General features: G+C 44.7%; 1 protein-coding gene across 1 annotated transcript in view; it reads left to right on the plus strand.

Moving 5' to 3' along the window:
* ABCA4 (ATP binding cassette subfamily A member 4) overlaps positions 1-19274 on the plus strand; it is a 119132-nt gene extending 99858 nt beyond the window's left edge. The window contains exons 34-41 of the mRNA XM_058439740.1: positions 1487-1628; positions 5137-5271; positions 6016-6119; positions 6193-6285; positions 8985-9234; positions 10902-10988; positions 15941-16117; positions 19154-19274. Coding sequence (XP_058295723.1) covers positions 1487-1628; positions 5137-5271; positions 6016-6119; positions 6193-6285; positions 8985-9234; positions 10902-10988; positions 15941-16117; positions 19154-19159 — 994 coding nt within the window. The 3' untranslated portion in view covers positions 19160-19274. The remainder of the gene's footprint in view (positions 1-1486; positions 1629-5136; positions 5272-6015; positions 6120-6192; positions 6286-8984; positions 9235-10901; positions 10989-15940; positions 16118-19153) is intronic.
* Positions 19275-20915: the final 1641 nt, after the last annotated feature.

The raw sequence follows: 20915 nt of genomic DNA on the forward strand, positions 1-20915 counted from the left end.
TTGGCTATTTGTAGGCTGATACTTGGCTTTGCCAGACCAAGGAGCATGGAGGGAAAACTGACATGTGCCCTTGGATTCTGGAGGGTGACTGCTGCTCTCTGTAATAAAATGTGTTTAAACAGACTGGTCCCCTATGGGCAGGACAGAGAGGATGAGCTCTCACTTGTCTGCCTCTTTCCTGGCTGCAGGAAAAGCTTGAACAGTAAAACTTCAGCACACACAATAGAGGTGCCCAGAGGAAGTCTCTGCCCTGGTTTATAAGTGGAGTTAGGTGCTGCCGACATCTGTCCAGCATCTGCTTGACTGGGGCCTCTTTCTCTCCCCTGAAAGCCATCCTCAGCATGGCCCAATGTCCAGTGGGCATGAAAAGTCCTGAGCATGCTTCACTGGCTCAGACAGGATGAATTTGGTTCTTTGGCCTCCATAGCCAGCCCTACTGGGTTTACAGAAAAGGGACAGGCAGGGGTGAAGCCAGGTCATGGCTGACTCTATCTCAACAGATCCAGCTTCACCTGCAAGTGACCAGGCAGGTGACTTCCTGATTGTGACAAAAGGAGTCATGGCAGGGTGGAGGAGGGGAAAGATATCATAGAATTTTCCATGAGCACATTTATGAGACATCAAGTTACAACTGTGTCCAAGTGAGGGTCTGACGTCCAGAAGATAAAACGGAGCTGGATGCTAGAAAGAAACTATAGGTTTAAGACACAGAATTGGGCTTATCTGGTAGGGTAGCTCCCGCTAATTTGGAAATGTACCCTATTTGCTTCCCTGAGTAGTTTTAATTGGCCCAGCCATGCCTTTGGTGGCTTTTGTCATTATGGGGAACTGCAATGGTCTCTCTCTGTACCATCCATCCTTTATTCATAGACTCTAAACTATAAGAAGAAAAGGATGACATTAGACTAAATGTCTATGTATAGTTTATTTTCCATCTTGGCAATATATTTTTTTAGTGAGGGCGAATATATTAGCCAAAGGGAGTTGGTGGAACTCAACTCACTCTACCCCTGCTCCCTGTAGGCCTCTCGCTGTGGGTAGTCATCTGACTGGCTCCTCTTTCATTGCTATCTTTGCCAATAAATACAGATAGAGAAGTTTACTTCCATTGGGACACATCCATCTTTTCTAGTTACTTCCCAAATGTCTGAAAATTATTGAAAAATCATGAATCATTTTCTTAAACCTGATCTTCCCTCTGTTTTTACACTCACATTTGAGGTGATCTGATCCAAAATGAAAGCTGACTTTTGGCGTAACAGGGATTCAATTAATCCTAGACATGGAAACATGGAAGAATCTGACAGGATTCAGTTTCTAACCAAAGGGCCCCTGTTTTGATTCCCAAATATCCCATGCATTTCTGAAGCCAAATATGAGAAGAGAAGAAGCAACTTCCTTTTCCCATTGGCAGAAGCTTCTCCAGCCCTAGCTCTATGGTCATCCCTCCTTGAAGGATACTCAGTAATTGCTTTTTTTCTTGCAGTATTTTAACGAATATTTCTGAAGTCCATCAAAATATGGGCTACTGTCCTCAATTTGATGCAATTGATGAGCTGCTCACAGGACGAGAACATCTTTACCTTTATGCCCGGCTTCGAGGTGTACCAGCAGAGGAAATTGAAAAGGTGAAAAATGGTTTGTTGTGGCCACATAGGAGTCTGGTTAATTACAAGCCTGTTTCATGAGAGTACATCCTCTTGGAGATGAGAAACTGAAGCGTGCTATTCATTCATTCATTCATTCAATCCAACAAATGTTTACTATGTGTCTACTGTGTGCCAAGTACTGTTCTAGAAACCAGAGGTATAGCAGTGAACAAGACAGACAAAAAAAGATCCCCGCTCTCATATCTAACAAAATGATGTATGCATTTATCCTTTGACTCAGCAATCACACTTCTAAGAGTTTATCCTGAAGATGCATCTCCCACAGTACAAAATGAGTATGTATAAGGTGATCCGTTGCATTTGTAATTGCAAAATGCTGGAAGTTACCTAAATGTTTAGTCATTGTAGATTGGCTGAATAATTTATGGTACAGACACCAATAAAGTCTTATGCAACTATAAAAAAGAAAAAGAAAAATCTCAGTAAACTGATATGGAGATATTTCCAGTAAATACTGTTAAATGAAAAAAAGCAAAGTGGAAAACAGAACATATAGAATGCTACTTTGTATGTAAGAAAGAAGGAAAAACAAGAAAGTAAACTTATGTCTGCTTACCTTTGCAAATAGAACATAGAAAGGATAAACCAGAAAACAATGAATTTGGTGATCAACAAGAAGAAAATTGGAAGAAAGAAAAATGGGAGGAAATAGTACTTCTGGGGATATATTTTTGTATAGTTTTAATTTTTGGAAGCATGTTAATGCTCCACATATTCAAAAAAAATCAGTAAGAATGGGAAGTAGGCAAAAATGAAAACAAAAAGGAAACCTAACACTGACAGCAAACTAAATGAACTAACCTAATTTTATTTCAAATAAATATCATAATCTTGCAAAAGGGGGATAGAGCTAATACAAACAACTGCTGAACACAGTGTTTGACTCTATATCCTCATTCTTGGGCAGGGTGGAGTGGGGGAGAAGAACTACAAACAATTTCTGAGTTCTTTTTAGTATGTTTTTTATAGTGGTATAGGCAAAGTGATTCTGAAAATTTTAGATGTGTTACAGGATTAAATAAATTAATAAGTGTTTTGATGTTATTGGGACCCAGAATTCTCACTGTGGAAGAAAGGACTTACAAATATTGAAAAGGGAAAAGCAAGAAAGAACTGTGAGGTCATGGATTGGAACTGGAGATAGCACTGGGAATTCAGGAATATTTATGTGCTTGTGTTTGTGGGTGCATGCAGATGTGTTCATGTTTCGTGCACATAGGCATGTATATATATATACATATATTTGCATGTGTGTATCTGTCTTCTGAAAGGCTCAAGAAACAAAAACACCCCAGTAGCCATGAACACACTTAGTGCTCAGACTTTTAATAACATTCTCCACTAAAAGTAACCCTGATTCCTCCAGTAAATGATAAATTCCAGGGCTGGAATGGCATAGGTATAAAATGAACCTGGAATATCTTATGCCAGAAAGTAAGGAAGTGCTTTAAAAAAAAATAATAACGGGCTGGGCATGGTGGCTCACACCTGTAATCGCAGCACTTTGGGAGGCCAAGGTAGGAAGATCGCTTGAGCCCAGGAGTTCCAGATTAGCCTGTGCAACATAGAGAGACCCTGTCTCTACAAAAAATTAGCAAACAAATTAGCTGGGCCTGGTGGTGCACGCCTATAGTCCTATCTACTCAGGTGGCTGAGGTGGGAGGAATGCTTGAGCCTGGGAGGTTGAGGCTGCAGTGAGCTGTGATCAAGCCACTGCTCTCCAGCCTGGGAAACAGAGCAAGACTCTGTCTCTTAAAATAATAATAATATAATTTTAAAGAAATGAAAGTATCTCTGTACAGATTGCTTATTGGTTACAAGAGAGAAACATAGTAATTTTACAATGGAGAAATTAGCACCTTAACTGGGTGATAAAAATTAACATCTACAATGGAGAAATTAGACAGCACCTTAACTGAGTGATCAAAATTAACCATAAGGGGCAGATGGACATCTCATGCCCCGAGATGTGATACCCTGTGAAGGACACAATTTCACGTATGTAGAATCCAGATTGGAGATATGTAGACTGAATCTTATCATGAGGAAACATCTGACAAGCTCCAAAGAAGGAATATTCCTTAAAAAAAAAAAAAAAAAAAAGGAGACTGTATTCTTCAAAAATAAAAGAATCATAAAAGACAAAGAAAGAGCTATGGAAATATCTCTGATTGCAGGAGGCTAAATAGGCATAATGACTGAATAACAGACAATAGACTACATCTTGTGCAGAAGAGAAAAAAAATGATAGAAGGATATTATTGGACCAACTGACAAAACTGAACTATGAACAGTAGATTAGGTAAATGTATCATAACATTAAGTTTACTGACATTGATAATGTACTGTGGTTATGTAAGAGAAGATCTCTATTCTTAGGAAATAGGCCCTGAAGTATTTAGGAGTGAAGGGCTGGGATGAGTAACTTACCCTCAAATGGGTCACAAAAAATTGTGTGTGTGTGAGAGAGAAGGGTTTGCTAGTTAATAATTCTATGAACTATTTTTATTCTTATATGTGCGTGTGAGTTTGAAACTATTTCCAAGTAAAAAGTTAAAAATGGAGCTTACATTCTAGTGGGAGGGATAGACGATCTATAGATAAATAGGTAAAATATCCAGGACATTAGAGAGTGAAAAGTCCTCAGGGAAAAGTAATGCAGGGAAGAACTGTTGGGGCAGGGTTTGCACTTTGAGGTAGGGTGGCCCAGGGAGAGCCTGCAGAGGAGAGAACCTGAATGAAGAACTAGAGGTGAGAGAAGGCGCCATGTGCACACCTAGGGAGGAACATTCCAGGCACGGGGGACTAGTACAGAAGGCAGAAGCATGGTGAGCTTGTCTCCATTGGCTTCCCTAGATCTCCTCCTGCGCATGTGCACACACACCTGGTGTCTCTGTCGTCGTTCCCTCACAGCACTGTCACGATCTGCCAGTATTCTGTTTATTTTGACTGTCACCTCCCCACAGTCTGAGGACAGCAGCAATGGCTGTGTTCACATTGTTCTCCAGTGCCTGGTTCGGTGTCCGGCGTATGGTCAGTGCTCCATAAGTATGTGTCGGATGCACAAGGCTTTGGGTGTAACCCTCTTGAGGGGTGGGATCAACAGGTCTGGGACTCACCGTCTTCTCAAACAGACCCTTCCTCCTCCACTCCTAGCCATGGTCCAGGACGCTGGGCGAGACCCACTGTCTTGCTGTTTGTAAGGCTGAAGTCCATTTCTCAGGGGGCTATACCCAACAGATGCTGAGCTGACCAGGCCACCCTGGGATCCAAGACATAGAGTGAAGGAGCCCCTGTCTGGCGCCTGAAGCACATGCCAGAGGACAGGAGCCAGCAGGAGCCTGTTTCAGCCTAACTGGGGCTTTCATTCTGGAGGCATGAGATCTGGTAGCCCCAGGCTTTGAACTGGGGGAGGTTTGGGGTGTTTGCTTGTCTTCTCCAAATGGCATTTCTTTCTCTTCCCTAGGTTGCAAACTGGAGTATTAAGAGCCTGGGCCTGACTGCCTACGCCGACTGCCTGGCTGGCACGTACAGTGGGGGCAACAAGCGGAAACTGTCCACAGCCATCGCGCTCATTGGCTGCCCACCGCTGGTGCTGCTGGTAACTGAGGGCTTGGGCCGCACCAAGGGCTTAAACCAAGTGCTGCGTCTCTTGGGTTGGGGAAATAGGTTCTGGGTCGGCAGATTTAGAAACTGCAGTAATTTGGCTTTAGTCTGGACTGTTTCCTGTGTTGCTCATTTTGAGCGATCAGTGGTTCACACAGCTCTGGAGAAAAACAAGTCATGGCACAGCCTTGACTTGGGACTGCACACATCCTGCGTTCCCAGGATGTCTCCTGTGGGGCCATCGGCTCACAGCCGGGAAGTCCAGCCCGCTCTGCAGCCTGTCAGTGTCTGGTCCCCATACAGGAGCACTGAGCTGGGTCAAAGGCTCCTGAGCCAGGCCAGGCCTGAGGCCATGCCCATGCAGCCCAAGGATCATGAGGGCACAGGGCACAGGACATAGCGGGAACCAAGGAAGTGACCCGAGTGACCTCCCTGCCTCCTGACAAATGTATTTACAGGATTTCTTTTTTTGAGGAGAATTCTGTCATTGCCTTAATCCACTTTAATCCCCTCGTGGGCTGAAATGGGCCCAGGGTGGACACCATGCTTCTCTACTCTCGGATCCACCTCCTGTCTTCCGTACCCTACACCAGGGTACCCCTGTCTTGCTCAAGTGAGGGGAGTGACTGTGTGTGCCTTCTGTCAGCTCATCCTCCACAAGGGAGCCAGCCCAGGGGGAAGCAGTAATCAGAAGGGCCAGCTCCCAGCCTGTGCCCCCAACCTTCTTTCTACCCCCCAGGACGAGCCCACCACAGGGATGGACCCCCAGGCACGCCGCATGCTGTGGAACGTCATCGTGAGCATCATCAGAGAAGGGAGGGCTGTGGTCCTCACATCCCACAGGCAAGAGATTCCCAGGGCTGGGGAAGGTGGGTGGGAATCCCCTCCTGCTCACCTCCTCTCTCCTGCCCCACAGCATGGAAGAATGTGAAGCGCTGTGTACCCGGCTGGCCATCATGGTAAACGGCGCCTTTCGATGTATGGGCACCATTCAGCATCTCAAGTCCAAGTAAGCAGATGGTGGGGCGTGCCCCTTGTTGCCTTCTGTGGATCCAACTGGATCCTGTGTTCTCCACTGACACTTGGAAGAGTCCTGCTGCCCCGTCATCCCCTGGGGCAGAGGCAGGTAGTGGCTGGGCCTCATTCTCCAGCAGCAGATGGAGAAGGCTGTTATGCTAATAAGAAACTCCTCTATATTGGCCTAATTTCCTGTGGTCGAAGACTCGCCCAAGTATCTGGATGGGGCGTCTGATCAGGATGCATGCAGAGCCTGGCTGGGATGAGGGAGGGCCACTACCACTGCCTCAGTATTCCACCACTTACCCCAGCAGATCCAGGACCTGTGGCCTATTTACTAAGAGTCCACGCCAATGTGGGAATGGTTAGGAGACCAACTGGCTTGAGGACTCGTTTTTGTTTTTAGAGTATTGTATGCTTTTGAATTTGAAAAAAGACCATATGTTATACAACAAACCAACCAATGCCAGTAATCTTGAATAGGATTATCCTTATCCTGTACCCACACATTGTAAACTATTGTAGATAATTCCTTATTATTAAGAGTTTGCATGCCAAACCTAACAGTTTAAGATTATCAGCATATTGCCATGCTCATTCACATTCTGATATGCTTTATAACCTAGAAAAGAGCAGAGTTACACTTACTCATTTATTTAACACTTATTAAGAGCTCAGAATATAAGTCACTAAGCTGGTTGGTGGGAGGAAGAGCACATAACCCACCTTATCTATGCTGAGGTGCATAATCCTCATGCACCCACGGGAGGGTGTTACACAGAAGATGTCATCCTTTCATATGTCAGAGCAGATAAATGATTGAGAGAAAGGTCTAATAGATTAGCTGCTTGTGGCAAGTGGATGTTTGACCCATGATTTATTGAGCAACTACAGCTTGTACACTGCATAGATATCTATAGAAATAGCAGCATGTCAGGTCACCAGACCTGTGTCAGCAACTTCCCGTGTCCAACTGCTGGAGAGAGGGAAGTTCTCCTATTCCTTTCCCTCTGACTCCTCAATATCTCCATGATAGAGGAGGTGAGAGGGGAGTGTTCCCTGTGTGGAAGGACGGTGAGTTTTCTGGAGCTGAAAGGTGAACAGCCTTTCTCCTCTGCATCTTACTGCAGAGGAGAACAGCCCTAGACTGTGGAGGGAGCTTTGGAGTCAGTTATGACTGACACAGGATACTAGGGCATAGGGTACTGACACCCGCTAGCCATGCACACACTCTCTGGTGGACCATCCTTCATCCAAGTGAGGGTAACCAGCCATCCTGCTGAGGGAGGAAGAAAGCACCAATGGCCTGGGCCCTAGCAGCTCCATTTGCTCCGGGAAGCTTCCTCAGGGAAGTGCTGCCTTCCCGAGCCTTTGCTCCCACCTGGCCCATCAGCCCTTACCACCACTCAGTATGCACTGGTCCACGTGTCTTTATGGGCAGTCTTGGGATCCCCACACTGGACTAAAACTACCTTTGACAGCCGGGTGCAGTGACTCACACCTGTAATCCTATCACTTTGGGAAGCTGAGGCAGGAGGATCACTTGAGGTCAGGAGTTCGAGACTGGCCTGGCCAACACGGTGAAACCCTGTCTCTACTAAAAATACAAAAATTAAATGGGCATGGTGGTGTGTGCCTGTAATCCCACCTACTCAGGAAACTGAGGCACAAGAATCACTTGAACTCAGGAGGCGGAGGTTGCAGTGAATCGAGATCACACCACTGCACTCCAGCCTGGGCGAAAGGGCAAGACTCTGTCTCAAAAAATAAAATAGGCCGGGCTTGGTGGCTCATGCCTGTAATCCCAGCACTTTGGGAGGCCGAGGCAGGCGGATCACTTGAGGTCAGGAGTTTAAGACCAGCCTGGCCAACATGGTGAAACCCTGTCTCTACTAAAAATACAAAAAAAAAAAAAAAAATTAGCAGAGTGTGGTGGCGGGTGCCTGTAATCTCAGCTACTCAGGAGACTGAGGCAGGAGAATTGCTTGAACCCAGGAGACAGAGGTTGCAGTGAGCCAAGATCATGCCACTGTACTCCAGCCTGGGCAACAGTGAGACTCTGTCTCAAAAAAATTAATTAATTAATTAATTTAATTACATTAAATAAAACTACCTTCGACTTCAGCAAGTATGATTGTCCCACGTTACCATGCAGACGTTTGACCTCCAAAAACTGGTATCAAATGATTTCTCCGGGGACTACCATGGTTTTTCTCTCCTAGTTTTCGGTATGTACATAGGTCTATGGTATGGGCCTTTAATCCCCAGTGTTTCTTTTTTTGTTGTTCTTGTTTGGGTTTGTTTCTTGTTTTTCGGTTTTTCTGAGACAGGATCTCACTCTGTCATCCAGGCTGGAGTGCAGTGGCATGATTGTGGCTCACTGTAGCCTTGACCTCCTATGCTCAAGTGATCCTCCCACCTCAGCCTCCCAAGTAGCTGAGACCACAAGCATGTGCCACCATGACCTGCTAATTTCCATAGAGACAGGGTCTTACTTGTTGCCCAGGCTTATCTTACACTCCTGAGCTCATGATCCTCCCACCTCTACCTCCCAAATTGCTGGGATTACAGGTGTGAGCCACCAAGCTGGGCTTAACCCCCAAAATTGCTGATGAGTCTACTCCTTATTTTGGGATTACCTTAGGCCCAACCACTAACAGGGGCCTGTCCTGCACTGTGTGCATCCCCTAGATTTGGAGATGGCTATATCGTCACAATGAAGATCAAATCCCCGAAGGACGACCTGCTTCCTGACCTGAACCCTGTGGAGCAGTTCTTCCAGGGGAACTTCCCAGGCAGCGTGCAGAGGGAGAGGCACTACAACATGCTCCAGTTCCAGGTCTCCTCCTCCTCCCTGGCGAGGATCTTCCAGCTCCTCCTCTCCCACAAGGACAGCCTGCTCATCGAGGAGTACTCGGTCACACAAACCACACTGGACCAGGCAAGTTGGCTCCGGGGCACCGACAGCTGAGCAAAGACTGGCCCAGAACACCCAGTGTGGGTTGGAATTGCCATAAGAGGGAGGCATAACATTCCCGATTTTTAACAAACTCTTGCCCTCTGTTTATTGGGGTAAAAGGTGGTATATCAGAAATTGTTTTCTAACAATATTTCTTAGTCATCAGGAAACTTCACTGATTCTTTTTTCACATTTTCCTTCCCCGTGATGCTATGGTGTGTTATTTCATTCTTGCTCATTTGTGGTGGTGGTTTTTCCTTCAAATCAGCTTTATTGATGTGTAATTAACATACGATGAAACACAGGTTCTTTGGGAGGCCAAGGCAGGAGGATCACTTGAGCCCAGGAGTTTAATATAGGCCCATGCAACAAAGTGAGACCTTGTCTCTACAAAAAAAAAAAAAAAATCAGAAAATTAGCCAGGCATGGTGGTGCATGCCTGTGATCCCATCTACATGGGAGGTTGAGGCAGGAAGATTGCTGGAGCCCAGGAGGTCAAGGCTGCAATGAGCTGTGTTCATACCACTGCACTCTAGTCTGGGTGACAGTAAGCCCCTGTCTCAAAAAAGCAAAACAAAACAAAAACACCTATTTTAAATGTACGGTTTAGTGAGTTTTGATAAACGTGCATTCCATGTGTGGTTTTTTAAGATGTAATCACATTTTTTATTGCGGTAAAATATAATAACATAAAATTGACCATGCCAACCATGTTTAAGTGCACAGTGCAGTGGTATTAAGTACATTTACATTGTCGTGCAACCATTACCACCATCCCCGATAGAACTCTTTCATCTTGCTTCAGTGAAAATCTGTGCCCATTAAACACTAACTCGTCACTTACTGCCCCCCTCGCCCTTGGCAACTACTGTTCTACTTTCTGTCTCTAAGGCTCTGACTACTACAGATACCTCATATCAGTGGAATCATACAGTGTTTGTCCTTTTGTGTCTGGCTTATTATGTGAGGACTTAGCATAATGTCCTCAAGGTTCATCCGTGTTGTATCATGTGCCAGAATTTCCTTCCTTATTCAGGCCGAATAATATTCATTTGTACATATATGTGCTACATTTTGTTCATCCATCTACTCATTCATTGATAGACATTTGGGTTGTTTCTGGGCTTTGTGTTTTTATATATGTTTGTTTTAAAATAAACATCTTTAAAGACAGTTCAGTAAAGCAATGGTAACAGGGAAGTCTCCATTTAACCCCTGAGGAGCTGGCTCACCCGCACCTTCTCATCAGCATTAAGCAGGGGGAGGCATGAGCAGCAGCCACCTCATACTCAACGAGGAGCCGAACAGGGATCAATTATCTTTTTTTTTTTTTTTTTTAGTTATTAGGATGCTGCTAGCTGAGAATCTGCCTTGCCTTGATTACCCCAATGTCTGGTGCCCAAGTCCCTTGAGTCCTCCAGCAGGAACTCCTGTGGCATCACTCAGGAGTCTGGTCTAAGTAGCTAGCTCTGACCAGGGCAGTGGTGGCCAGGCTTCCTGGGTGGGCCAGCCTCCCCCGGGTAGGACACGAGCCACACCAGCAGGGCTGTATGTGAACTGTGGAAAATAGAGAGCAGAGTGGGTAGGTGGGTGTAGGGTGCTGTTTTCCTGGAAATATCTACCTAATCTTGCTCTTCTCTTACCTCCAGGTGTTTGTAAATTTTGCTAAACAGCAGACTGAAATTCACGACCTCCCTTTGCACCCTCGAGCTGCTGGAGCCAGTCGACAAGCCCAGGTACCCCTGCTGCTGATGCTGTCCGCAGCTTGAGGCAGCTCCTCAGCCCACAGCCCAGCTGGTTCATTGGGCTTGAGTTGCCCCAAGGCTCAGATACGCCTCCTACAGAGAGCCCCACCCATACCATTGTCCCTACCAAGTCCGCACCACATCCTCATCACATCCTTGCTAAGTCCCTGCCGCTGTGTGTTCTGTGCTGAAGAACTTTTCATTCAATAGCTGTAGGGGTTCCTGTTGTAATCAAGAAACCATCTGGATAGTATGGGAGAGCATTTTTGAAAAGAACTTTCCCATGTTTTTTCCTTACAGCAAAAAAGCTTGGATTTGGGGAATAAGGAGCAGAGAAGGTAATAGAGAATATTAGAATGTTTTGGGTGCTTGACATCTATGTCTGGACATGTGTTTGAGTTTCAAAGGAAGGGACTTAACTGGCACATCGTTTCAGTGTCAGACACACATTTGGTTAGATCAAGGAATAGCATCTGTTGTAGGAAGAGGGCTCTTTGTTCTTTATAAAAATGTCAAGAAGATGGAGAAAGAAGCAATAGGCAGTATGTCTCCTGGCTTGTGATAACCCTTGGAACAGGTGCTTGTAGGTTCCTGCCCTGGCACAGTGCCTCATGTAAGGAGCACACCATCCAAGAAGGAGAGAGCTGGAGCAAGTACCGGAGGAGGCACCGGCATCCCAATGCCTTGGCTTAAGCCTGGGATTGTAGGGGGATGAATTAGCCACGCTCTTCTGACTTACCTGGAGAGTAAATCAAATCAAATCAAGAAGCAATGATATGCAAAAAACTTATTTCCCCATAAAGTTTTTATTCTGCCCAGTTTCTGGATTGCAAGAAAAACCAAATACAGCTAATGATTGAAACACTGCTGTCCAAAGCAGTGCTTCTGATGAATTTTTTCCCTTCGTCTTGACCAGCAGAGACCTAATGGCTACTTGGCAAAACTGACTTTGTCTTCCCAACCCTTACCTGCCAGAGGGCCCAGAAATGCCTAAGTAAAGGCTCCTTTAGTTAGAGAAAGTTTGCTTTTACTGAGATCTTCCGGCCACTGATTCCCATTTATAGATCTGGTGATTGCTGTTGACATCAGTTGAAAATTATTTTTAAAAACCACTTGCAGTTGCGAATCCTTTTTATAACTCTGTAACTCAGAATATAGAATTAGGTAGCAAAATTGTTTCCCAGAATTACCAGTGGTCTCCCCACCCCTGCCTGGCATGTTCCCTCTTAAAGGACTAATCCCACCACATCACCTCTGGGCCAGGCAGAACATCAGGGGTGCTGATGTTCTATGATCTACAGCAGTTAATTCCAAACTTTTATCCCTTATTGGATGTGATCATTTTTCTATTGTGTTTTTTACATTTTTGTTCACAAAGATTAGAAAACCTGCAACACACTTATTGGCATATTTTTCTGATAATTTTCATCCAAAACCTAATTCTGACTTTACAACATACTATCTTTACAAAGGTTTGCAAAAATTCTTTCATATAGCATTGCATATGTCTGTCATGAAATAAATAGTAATTATATTATTGTTTATATTATACCACTTCAGAATAATTTCCTTTAAAGTATCCTTCAAACAAGAAAAAGGTAATTTCTCTCAAGAAGTTCTAGAGAGAATTTACAACTTGCTCCTAAGCAAATGTGAGAACTTCAGGAAGCTCATCCAGCCATTGGCTTTACAACTCCAAATTGTGAGCCAGGACCACACAGATATTTATCTAGAAATCAGCGTTTGCTTACCAAGAACATTTTTACTCTCCAAAGGACTCCATCCTGAAAAACGTGTTTTGGGATAAGGTCTAATGCAATCTTATACTCTGTTATTAAAACCAGTGAGGGTCAAGGTGTGAATAGATTAAGTAGGTGACAGATGATCAGACAACTTAGAAACATCCTAAATAGGTTAATAATTGTGTGACCATTGCATGTGCATTCCCAAATTAGGAACAACTCAAATCAATTTCTAATCCTTATTCTTACACTGTTCCAGTTCCCCCATATAACTCGTATCTTTGTGTTAGTTTCAGAAGTTTCTGAAGTACCCCCAGCCTTGATGGGAATCCTCACACCACCTCAAATCCTGTTCTCAGCCCTAAGTACTGTGTTAGTCATCCTCTTAAGAGGATGTGTGATTTTAAATCAGATAATGGGATAAACCACATTTCGTCTAGACTGGTCAGGCCTTTGTCCAGTCCCATCCTCGCCCACACTACCCCAGCCCCACAGTGGGCATTGGTTCAGGAATTCAACCCACACTTTATAACTGGAGACAGTGTCTCTCCAGTTAAAAAGGTCACCTTGGTGTCAGCTTCTCAAGGAACATGGGCATCTTTATTAATCAAAGCCCAAGCTTCGATCTGGAACCTAATATCCTGCACTCCAGCTCTCATCTCTCCCCTCCCCCAGTCACATTTTCATGCTTCCCAGAGCCACCCCTACGGGAAGTGGTCAAAGGAATTCTGTACCTCAGGGCTGACCTAAATTAGGATTTCTTGGCTTTTAAGATAATGGTAACTTTCTTAAGCTAAAAAAGCCCCAGAAGACCCCATAAGAGCCCTTGGAAACAGCACCATGGGTGTAGCTTCCCTCCAGGATGTAAGCATGTATGCACACGTCTCATATGTGTGAGTCTTTGTAACAAATGCCTGGATCTTAGAACCAGGGAGACCTGATTCATAGATTTCACAGAGAAGGAGAGAAAGATGGCCCATAACCTGGGTGATGTGACAGAATCACAGTGCCCTCAGCTGAGTGCCCTTCAGAGATTGATTGACAACTGTTTAGCTTTTGAAATCTAAAAGCAGTCACACCATCTGAGAAAACCAAGATGACGTGAGTCCATGTGATCTCCTTCCACAGGACTGATCTTTCACACCGCTCATTCCTGCAGCCAGAAAGGAACTCTGGGCAGCTGGAGGCGCAGGAGCCCGTGCCCATATGGTCATCCAAAGGGACTGGCCAGCATAAATGACCCCACTGCAGCAGAAAACAAACACACGAAGAGCGTGCAGCGAATTCAGAAAGAGGCTCTTTCAGGAGGAAACCGAAACTGACTTGCTCACCTGGAACACCTGATGGTGAAACCAAACAAACACAAAATCCTTCTTCTCCAGACCACAGAACTAGAAACCTCAGGCCATCCCACTAGCAGCTTTGGCCTCCATATTGCTCTCATTTCAGGCAGAGCTGCTTTTCTGTGTGTTTGTCTGTGTGTCTGCGTGTGTGTGATTTTCATGGAAAAATAAAATGCAAATGCACCCCTCACAAACTATCCTAATTCACAGTCTCGCTGGTGTGCACCATCTAGTATAGTTTTAGAAATTCTTTAGGTGGGTGCATAGCTCCTTGTCAGTCCCATGCACTTCTGTGAATGTTACTGCCTCAGGACTGCTTGTACTGGCAAGATTCTGCAACACTAGGTTGGAAGTGAATGGACTAGTCTTAATGTTCCATGTCAAGTCTTTGTAGAGTTTGAAGAAAACACCCAACTAGTAATGCCTGTAAACATTATCCATTGTCAGCTGGGTATTACTGACTTTAACTTTCATGTCGGTTTGCCCAGCTTATTTGAGTGTTTACCTCACAGGTTTAATTAGGACGGGAGACAAAGAGGCATGGACAGGCGAGAGTTGGTCCTTGGTTGGACGTGAGACCCGACAGGACTTTGTAACCATTCGAAGAGGTCAGGACCTCATTCACATGCTGCTGTGCCTTTTCCGCAGTGCTACCATGTGCATCTTCTGCAGTGGTGTTAGAAGGGAATGAAGGCCAGGTGCGGTGGCTCACGCCTGTAATCCCAGCACTTTGGGAGGCTAATGTGGGCAGATCAAAAGATCAGAAGATCGAGACCATCCTGACTAACACAGTGAGACCCTGTGTCTACTAAAAATACAAAAAATTAGCTGAGCATGGTGGCACATGCCTATAATCCCAGCTACTCGGGAGGCTGAGGCAGGAGAATCGCTTGAACCCAGGAGGCAGAGGTTGCAGTGAGCCGAGATTGCGCCACTGCACTCCAGCCTGGGCAACAGAGCAAGACTCCGTCTAAAAATAAATAAATAAAAAGGAATGAAGATGGACATCTAGTTCACATAAATGCTCACCAAGATTCAGAAAATAATCGTTTTAAACCAAACATTTCCAAAGACTTGTGGATGAGGAGAACAAGTGGGTTTCCCCGCCAGGGCAGTCTCCCCTCCATGACCTAGAGATGGGCTTCGTCGTAAACATGCTTTCATTATACTGAGGATAGACTCCAGAGTCAGGGTGAGGGAAGAGGGAAAGGGAAGAGATGCTGAGGCCCAGGAACTGTTGCTGAGAAGAGGATGAGGCAGAAAGTCAGCACAAGGTGCTAAAATTTTTGTTTCAGCAAGAAGGGTCCTGTGCTTGTTTAGAGGCAGACAGAAGGCAAGGGCTATACAACTTTAAGTCCTGCACACCTCCTGGCTTGCCACTTTGCATCTGCTAGATGCTAGGCAAATAACTGCCCACAGAGACTATAAAACTACTCTGGTAGTCCCACAGCTTCATCTGATGTTGACTTTTTCTTTTAACTTACCAAAGACCAAAACTGTAAGACCATTTTAGCTAGGGCTAGGATAGAGGTTGGGAAAGCCCAGCACACTGCTTGCATCACACTGCTGCACCCCGGCTGGTTTCATAATTTAAATTAGCAACTACAATATCACAGGAAAGAAGACTACACTCTTTGGGGCTGCTTAGGAAAAGAAAAGAAAAAAAAAAAGACTACGTAGGGTAGGGAAGGTGGTTTAGCAGCCATTCTGTTTGGCTGTGAGGGTTTCAGAAAGGCATCATGAACTGGAAAGAGTCAGATGCAGGTAAAATCTGCACACCCCCTTAAGGAAAAATCTCAGTTTACCTTTTGTCTCCACTACACCTGAGGTCTGTGTCTTTTCATCCTGTTTTTTCCAGCTCCTGGCACACAGAAAATGTTCAACTAATACCCACCAAACTGAAAACCCAGCAAACTATGAAAACCCAGCAAGAAAAATAGAAAAGAAGTGGGTCCAAGAAAATGATGCCTCCAAAAAGCAGCAAAGGGCAAGTGGAGCAGGAGGATGCCGTGCTTTAAAAACAGCCACAGGCCAGGTGCGGTGGCTCACGTCTAATCCTAGCACTTTGGGAGGCCGAGGTGGGCCGATCGCCTGAGCTCAGGAGTTCGAGACCAGCTGGCCAACATGGTGAAACCCCGTCTCTACTAAAATGCAAAAAAAAAAAAAAAAAATTAGCTGGGTGTGGTGGTGGGTGCCTGTAATCCCAGCTACTCAGGAGGCTGAGGCAGGAGAATTGCTTGAACCCGAGAGGCAGAGGTCACAGTGAGCTGAGATCATGCCACTGCACTCCAGCCTGGCAACAGAGCAAGACTCTGTCAAAACAAACAAACAAACAGAAAACAAACAAACAAACAGAAAAAAACCGCCACAAAGCAACGAGGAGGTGGCAAAGCTACAGCTTGCTTGGGTTTGAGGAGGGCTGAAGCTGGAAGCTTGGCCCAGATCTCCTGAGAATGTGTGACTCTCCTGAAAGATGCCCCAGTCTGTTAATAAGGGAAATTTATAAGGAAAGGAGGAGGAAATGGAGAGAGTCAGTTCAGAAAACATGGCCACTCAAGATGCTCCAGGCATATGATGTGCTGCCAGAATTTCTAAGTTTCCAGTTCTTCTTTGGGGAGCTCAAGATTTTGGAATAGCTGGGATAAAAAGAGAAATCTCTTTCAAGCTGAGTGAAAAGCCCACTCTAGCTCTCCTGAAGAGACGGGAAGAGAAAAGTGAGGCAGAGAACCCATCGGCAAAGCTCTGGGCTTGGGGCACAGGGTCTCTGTGACAGCCTGGGCACCTTCACTGTGGCCAGTGAGGAGGACGTTCTGCCCCAGCAGGCCTGCGGGGACTATGGGGCAAGGGAGGAGCTTTTCCTCTAGAAATATAGCAGCATCACCCTTGTGGGTGGCTGTTTCAGGCACCAGAAGGACTCAGCCCATGGGCCCCGGCCACCTGGGGCTTGGTTTCCTCAACGCAGCGTTTCAATGCCTGAGCAGGTGCCCTGAGCTTAACAGTTCATGACTCCTGATGATAACAGGGGAGGATTGCTCCACATTTTGTCCAAGGTGATCATCAAGTTGGGGAAAGCATAGGTACTGGAATTTTCAGATTCATAAAGCCATAGGCTTGTAGAGTTGGAAAATACCTCAGTATTCACAAATTAAGCTTTTATGGGATTGTTTTGTTTGCACTGTTTTAATAGAAAATGAGAAGCACATTCCAGAAAAATTCAATGGCTTGGCAGGCCATCCAGCCTTCCCTGCAGCCCCACTCCATTGCCGTCCTCCTTAAGTGGCTGCATTCTCCCAGGGCTAAGCATCCACAGGTCCCAGGGGGCATGCCCACTGGACCCAGAACTCTGCAATTCCCTGTCCAAATGATCTAAAGCCCACTTCTAGGGCCTGTGTGAGCTGAGTCAAGGCTGGTCCCAGATCGTGCAGGCTAGTGTCCACCTATGGCACATGAGGCCACTTGGGAAAACAGGGGAAGGAAGAAAAGGGGAGCGAGCCATGGGGCAGTGGGCTGTGCACCACCACAGGCCAGTGTGGAACTCCAAGGAGGCCAAGAAGCTGACATTTGAACCCAGGTCATTATGAAGGTGGTTATTTAGCAGTTTGTTAGCTTCGTTTTTAACTTTAAGTATTGAGACACAAATGGCATGAGGACCCCCAAGGCACTCTACTCAGGGCCCTTCCTGCAGCTCACCATGACACACACTCAGCTTCCTGAGCAGCTGCCTGATGTCCAGGCTCAGATGTGCACATCCCATAAGACATGCTTTGCCCAGACCCAAGCCTTCTTGGTTTTATACTTTAGTACATTTCATAAGAAACCACGGATTATTGTAGCCAAATCCCACAGTCTTGAGTCATGGTGAGTTTCAGGGGGCACACTTCATCCATAAGACACTGCACAGCACCTGGTCAGACGGCATTCCAGGCACACAGCCTAGCCCTGGTGCAATTCTTGTTTTCCAGCAGAGCTAGGCACCCTCTTTGGTCTTGAACAATACTGATTGCCACGTTCATCCTCTAACAGTTGTCAAAAAGCAAAAGAGTAAGGGGGAAAGGAGAGGAGAGAGGAAACAGTGCAGAAGAAGGTAAAAAAGCATCCACTACTCCATATTTTGGGGACAAAGCAGAGAACAAGACACAGCCTCTGCTTTCACGGTGTTAACATTCTAATGCAGCAGTCAGCACATTTTTTTTTCTGTAAAGGGCTGGATAGTGACTATTTCAGACTTTGCAAGTCATACAGCCTCTGGTTGCAGCTACTCAACTTGGCTGTGGTTCACGGAAGCAGCTATAGACAACATGTAAGGAATGGGCAAGGCTGGGTTTGGCTCACAAGCCATACTGTGCCCACCCCTGTTCTAGCAAGTAAACAGATTAATGTTAAAGGACATCAGAGACAGCTTCAGGTGCCTTTTAAGGACCTCCCCCCTCCATTGCCACTTGTTCCGTTTTCTGTTTTATAGTAGGAACTGCAAGTAACTCCAGTTTAGCTGGGACAGCAGATGTTGAAAGGTAAGTTGAAGGTCAGAGAATGGGGACAATTTTAAGCTTAAAAACTAAAATTTTAGATCTTCATTGAACTAAATCAACAGCTGACAGCAGTCAGCCTACAGGAAGGTGTAACGAGCCTGGGTTTTTACCTGCTTCTCCCATCAGCCCCACTTCATGTAACAAGATGTCTTATAGGTACAGCATCAAGTCCTACCTAAACCAGCAGGAGCCTGAGGGCTCAGCTCCAAACGTTCATAATCATTCCCTCAACTAAATGTCTAGGGAGCTCTATAGAAACCAAATAGCAAGGTCAGTAAGTTGATCACTTTTAAAATGTGGGCTCTTGGGCAAAAATGTCAGGGAAGAGCCAGGAAGTCCCAATTTATTCGTAGTCCTCTCTTTGGAGAGGATTCCCTATTTTGGAGTGTTCGATGGTATTTATCACTATAAAGGTGTAGATGATGAACTTTGAAAACTACAGGATGGTAAGCAATTATAAGGTAATGTTACACTTTTTGTTATTTTAATTGTCCTCACTTTCTGAGATCCTGAACTGATTAATTTTCCTGTTTCAATTGTAGGCATGACTCTTCTCCTGTCCTAAGAGGCTTAAAAAAACACCTCAGACTCCTTCTCTTCCACCTTCTTCACCCCCTGTATTCTACCACTTGCCAAAATACAGCTTCCAACACCACCAGGTCATTCCCAAATACCCCTTTTGCCTTTCTTTTATCACTGTCCTTTCTCTGATAGAGGCCTTTATTACTTCCTGCCTGGGTGATGTTCCAGCTCCAAGCCTGGCCTGGCCTCTCCCACATGCACTGATACTACTCTGTTTCTTAAAATCCATTTCCTGAGGTCTGTTTGGTAACACGATTGAACACTTACTATTAGCCAGGCACTGTGCTAACTGCCACATACAATAAAAGTCCCCAACACCACTCTGGTTGGGAAGTTGTCTCAGAAATAGATGAGGTCAATGCAGTAGGGAAAGGGAGGGAGAGGGAATGGGAGAAGGAAAGAGGAGGAGAGAGAAATTGAGAAAATATGAATGAATGAATTATAGGAGCCCAAAAGAAGCACACTCAACTAGCAGGAAGTGGGAGGGAGTAGGGAAGACTTCCCAAAAGGATCATTCACTTAAGTTCTCAATGGTTCCTATAAACTGCAGAGTTAAGTGCAAAATCCTCACTTTGACATTAAAGGCCTTTTATGATTTGGCCCCAACTTACTCTTCCAGCTTGACCCCTTGACAGTCCACATATGAGCTATAGTCTAGCCAAACAAAACCCCTAAATTCAACCCTCATTTTCCTGTCCCTGTCTTTAATTGTTCTCTCCCCTCTCCCTAGAATATCACTTTTCAAATTTGTATTCAGTGTTAACAACTAGTTATTTACATGAAAGTATTTTAAAAATTAAGTTAGTTCTATCTCACAACATACACAAAGATAAACTCCAAGTGGATTAAAGTATTCTTCTTAAAAAAAAGTCATTTTTATGTAATTGTGAAACAATCACAAATTTACAAGAAAGTTGCAAGTATAATAGAATTTTATCTTCAATCATTTGACAAAAAACTGCCAACCTGAAGCCTCACAGTTTGTATAATTTGTATATTTCCTACAAACAAATACATTCTCCTACATGATCACAATACAACCACCAACAGCAGTAAATTAACATCACTACCATCTAATCCTCAGACCCCATTCAAGTCTCAACAATTATCCCAATAATCTCCTCCTTTATAGCAAAAGGATCCAGTTCAGAATCACATGTTGCATTGAGTTGGCATGTCTTTTTGATCTCCTGTAGTTTGGAACAGCTTCTCAGTCTTTTAACGATGACAGGTCAATTATTTTGTAGTGTTCTTCAATGTGGGCCTGTTTGATGTTTCCTCATAATGAGATTTATGTTATGTATCTTTGGCAGGAATATCTCAGAAATGATACTGTGTTCTTTTCTTTCATTGCATCCTATTAGATGGCGTGCAATTTCAATTTGACCCATTACTAATGATGTTCACTTTAATCACTTGATTATGGAGGTGGCTGCAGCCTTCCATAAGATGATTCTCTTTCCCTTTGTAATTAACAGGTATTTTATTTATTTATACGTATTTATTTATGAATTCATGGCTTCCTATTTTATTCAATGGGTTCAGTTCTTTACTATTTAACTTAATGTCCAATTTTTCCCTTATTTAGCTAGTAGAAATCCATCAAATGGCTCTTGTGTCCTTTTGATGTGTTTCACATCATTCTTTGAGCACTACCTGCTTTCTGGCACAACAAGATATTCCAGGTTTTTCTTGCCATTTCCCAATCTGGAATCACCCATT

This window comes from Hylobates moloch, unplaced genomic scaffold (assembly GCF_009828535.3).
Source record: "Hylobates moloch isolate HMO894 unplaced genomic scaffold, HMol_V3 SCAFFOLD_5, whole genome shotgun sequence".
Lineage (NCBI taxonomy): Eukaryota > Metazoa > Chordata > Mammalia > Primates > Hylobatidae > Hylobates > Hylobates moloch.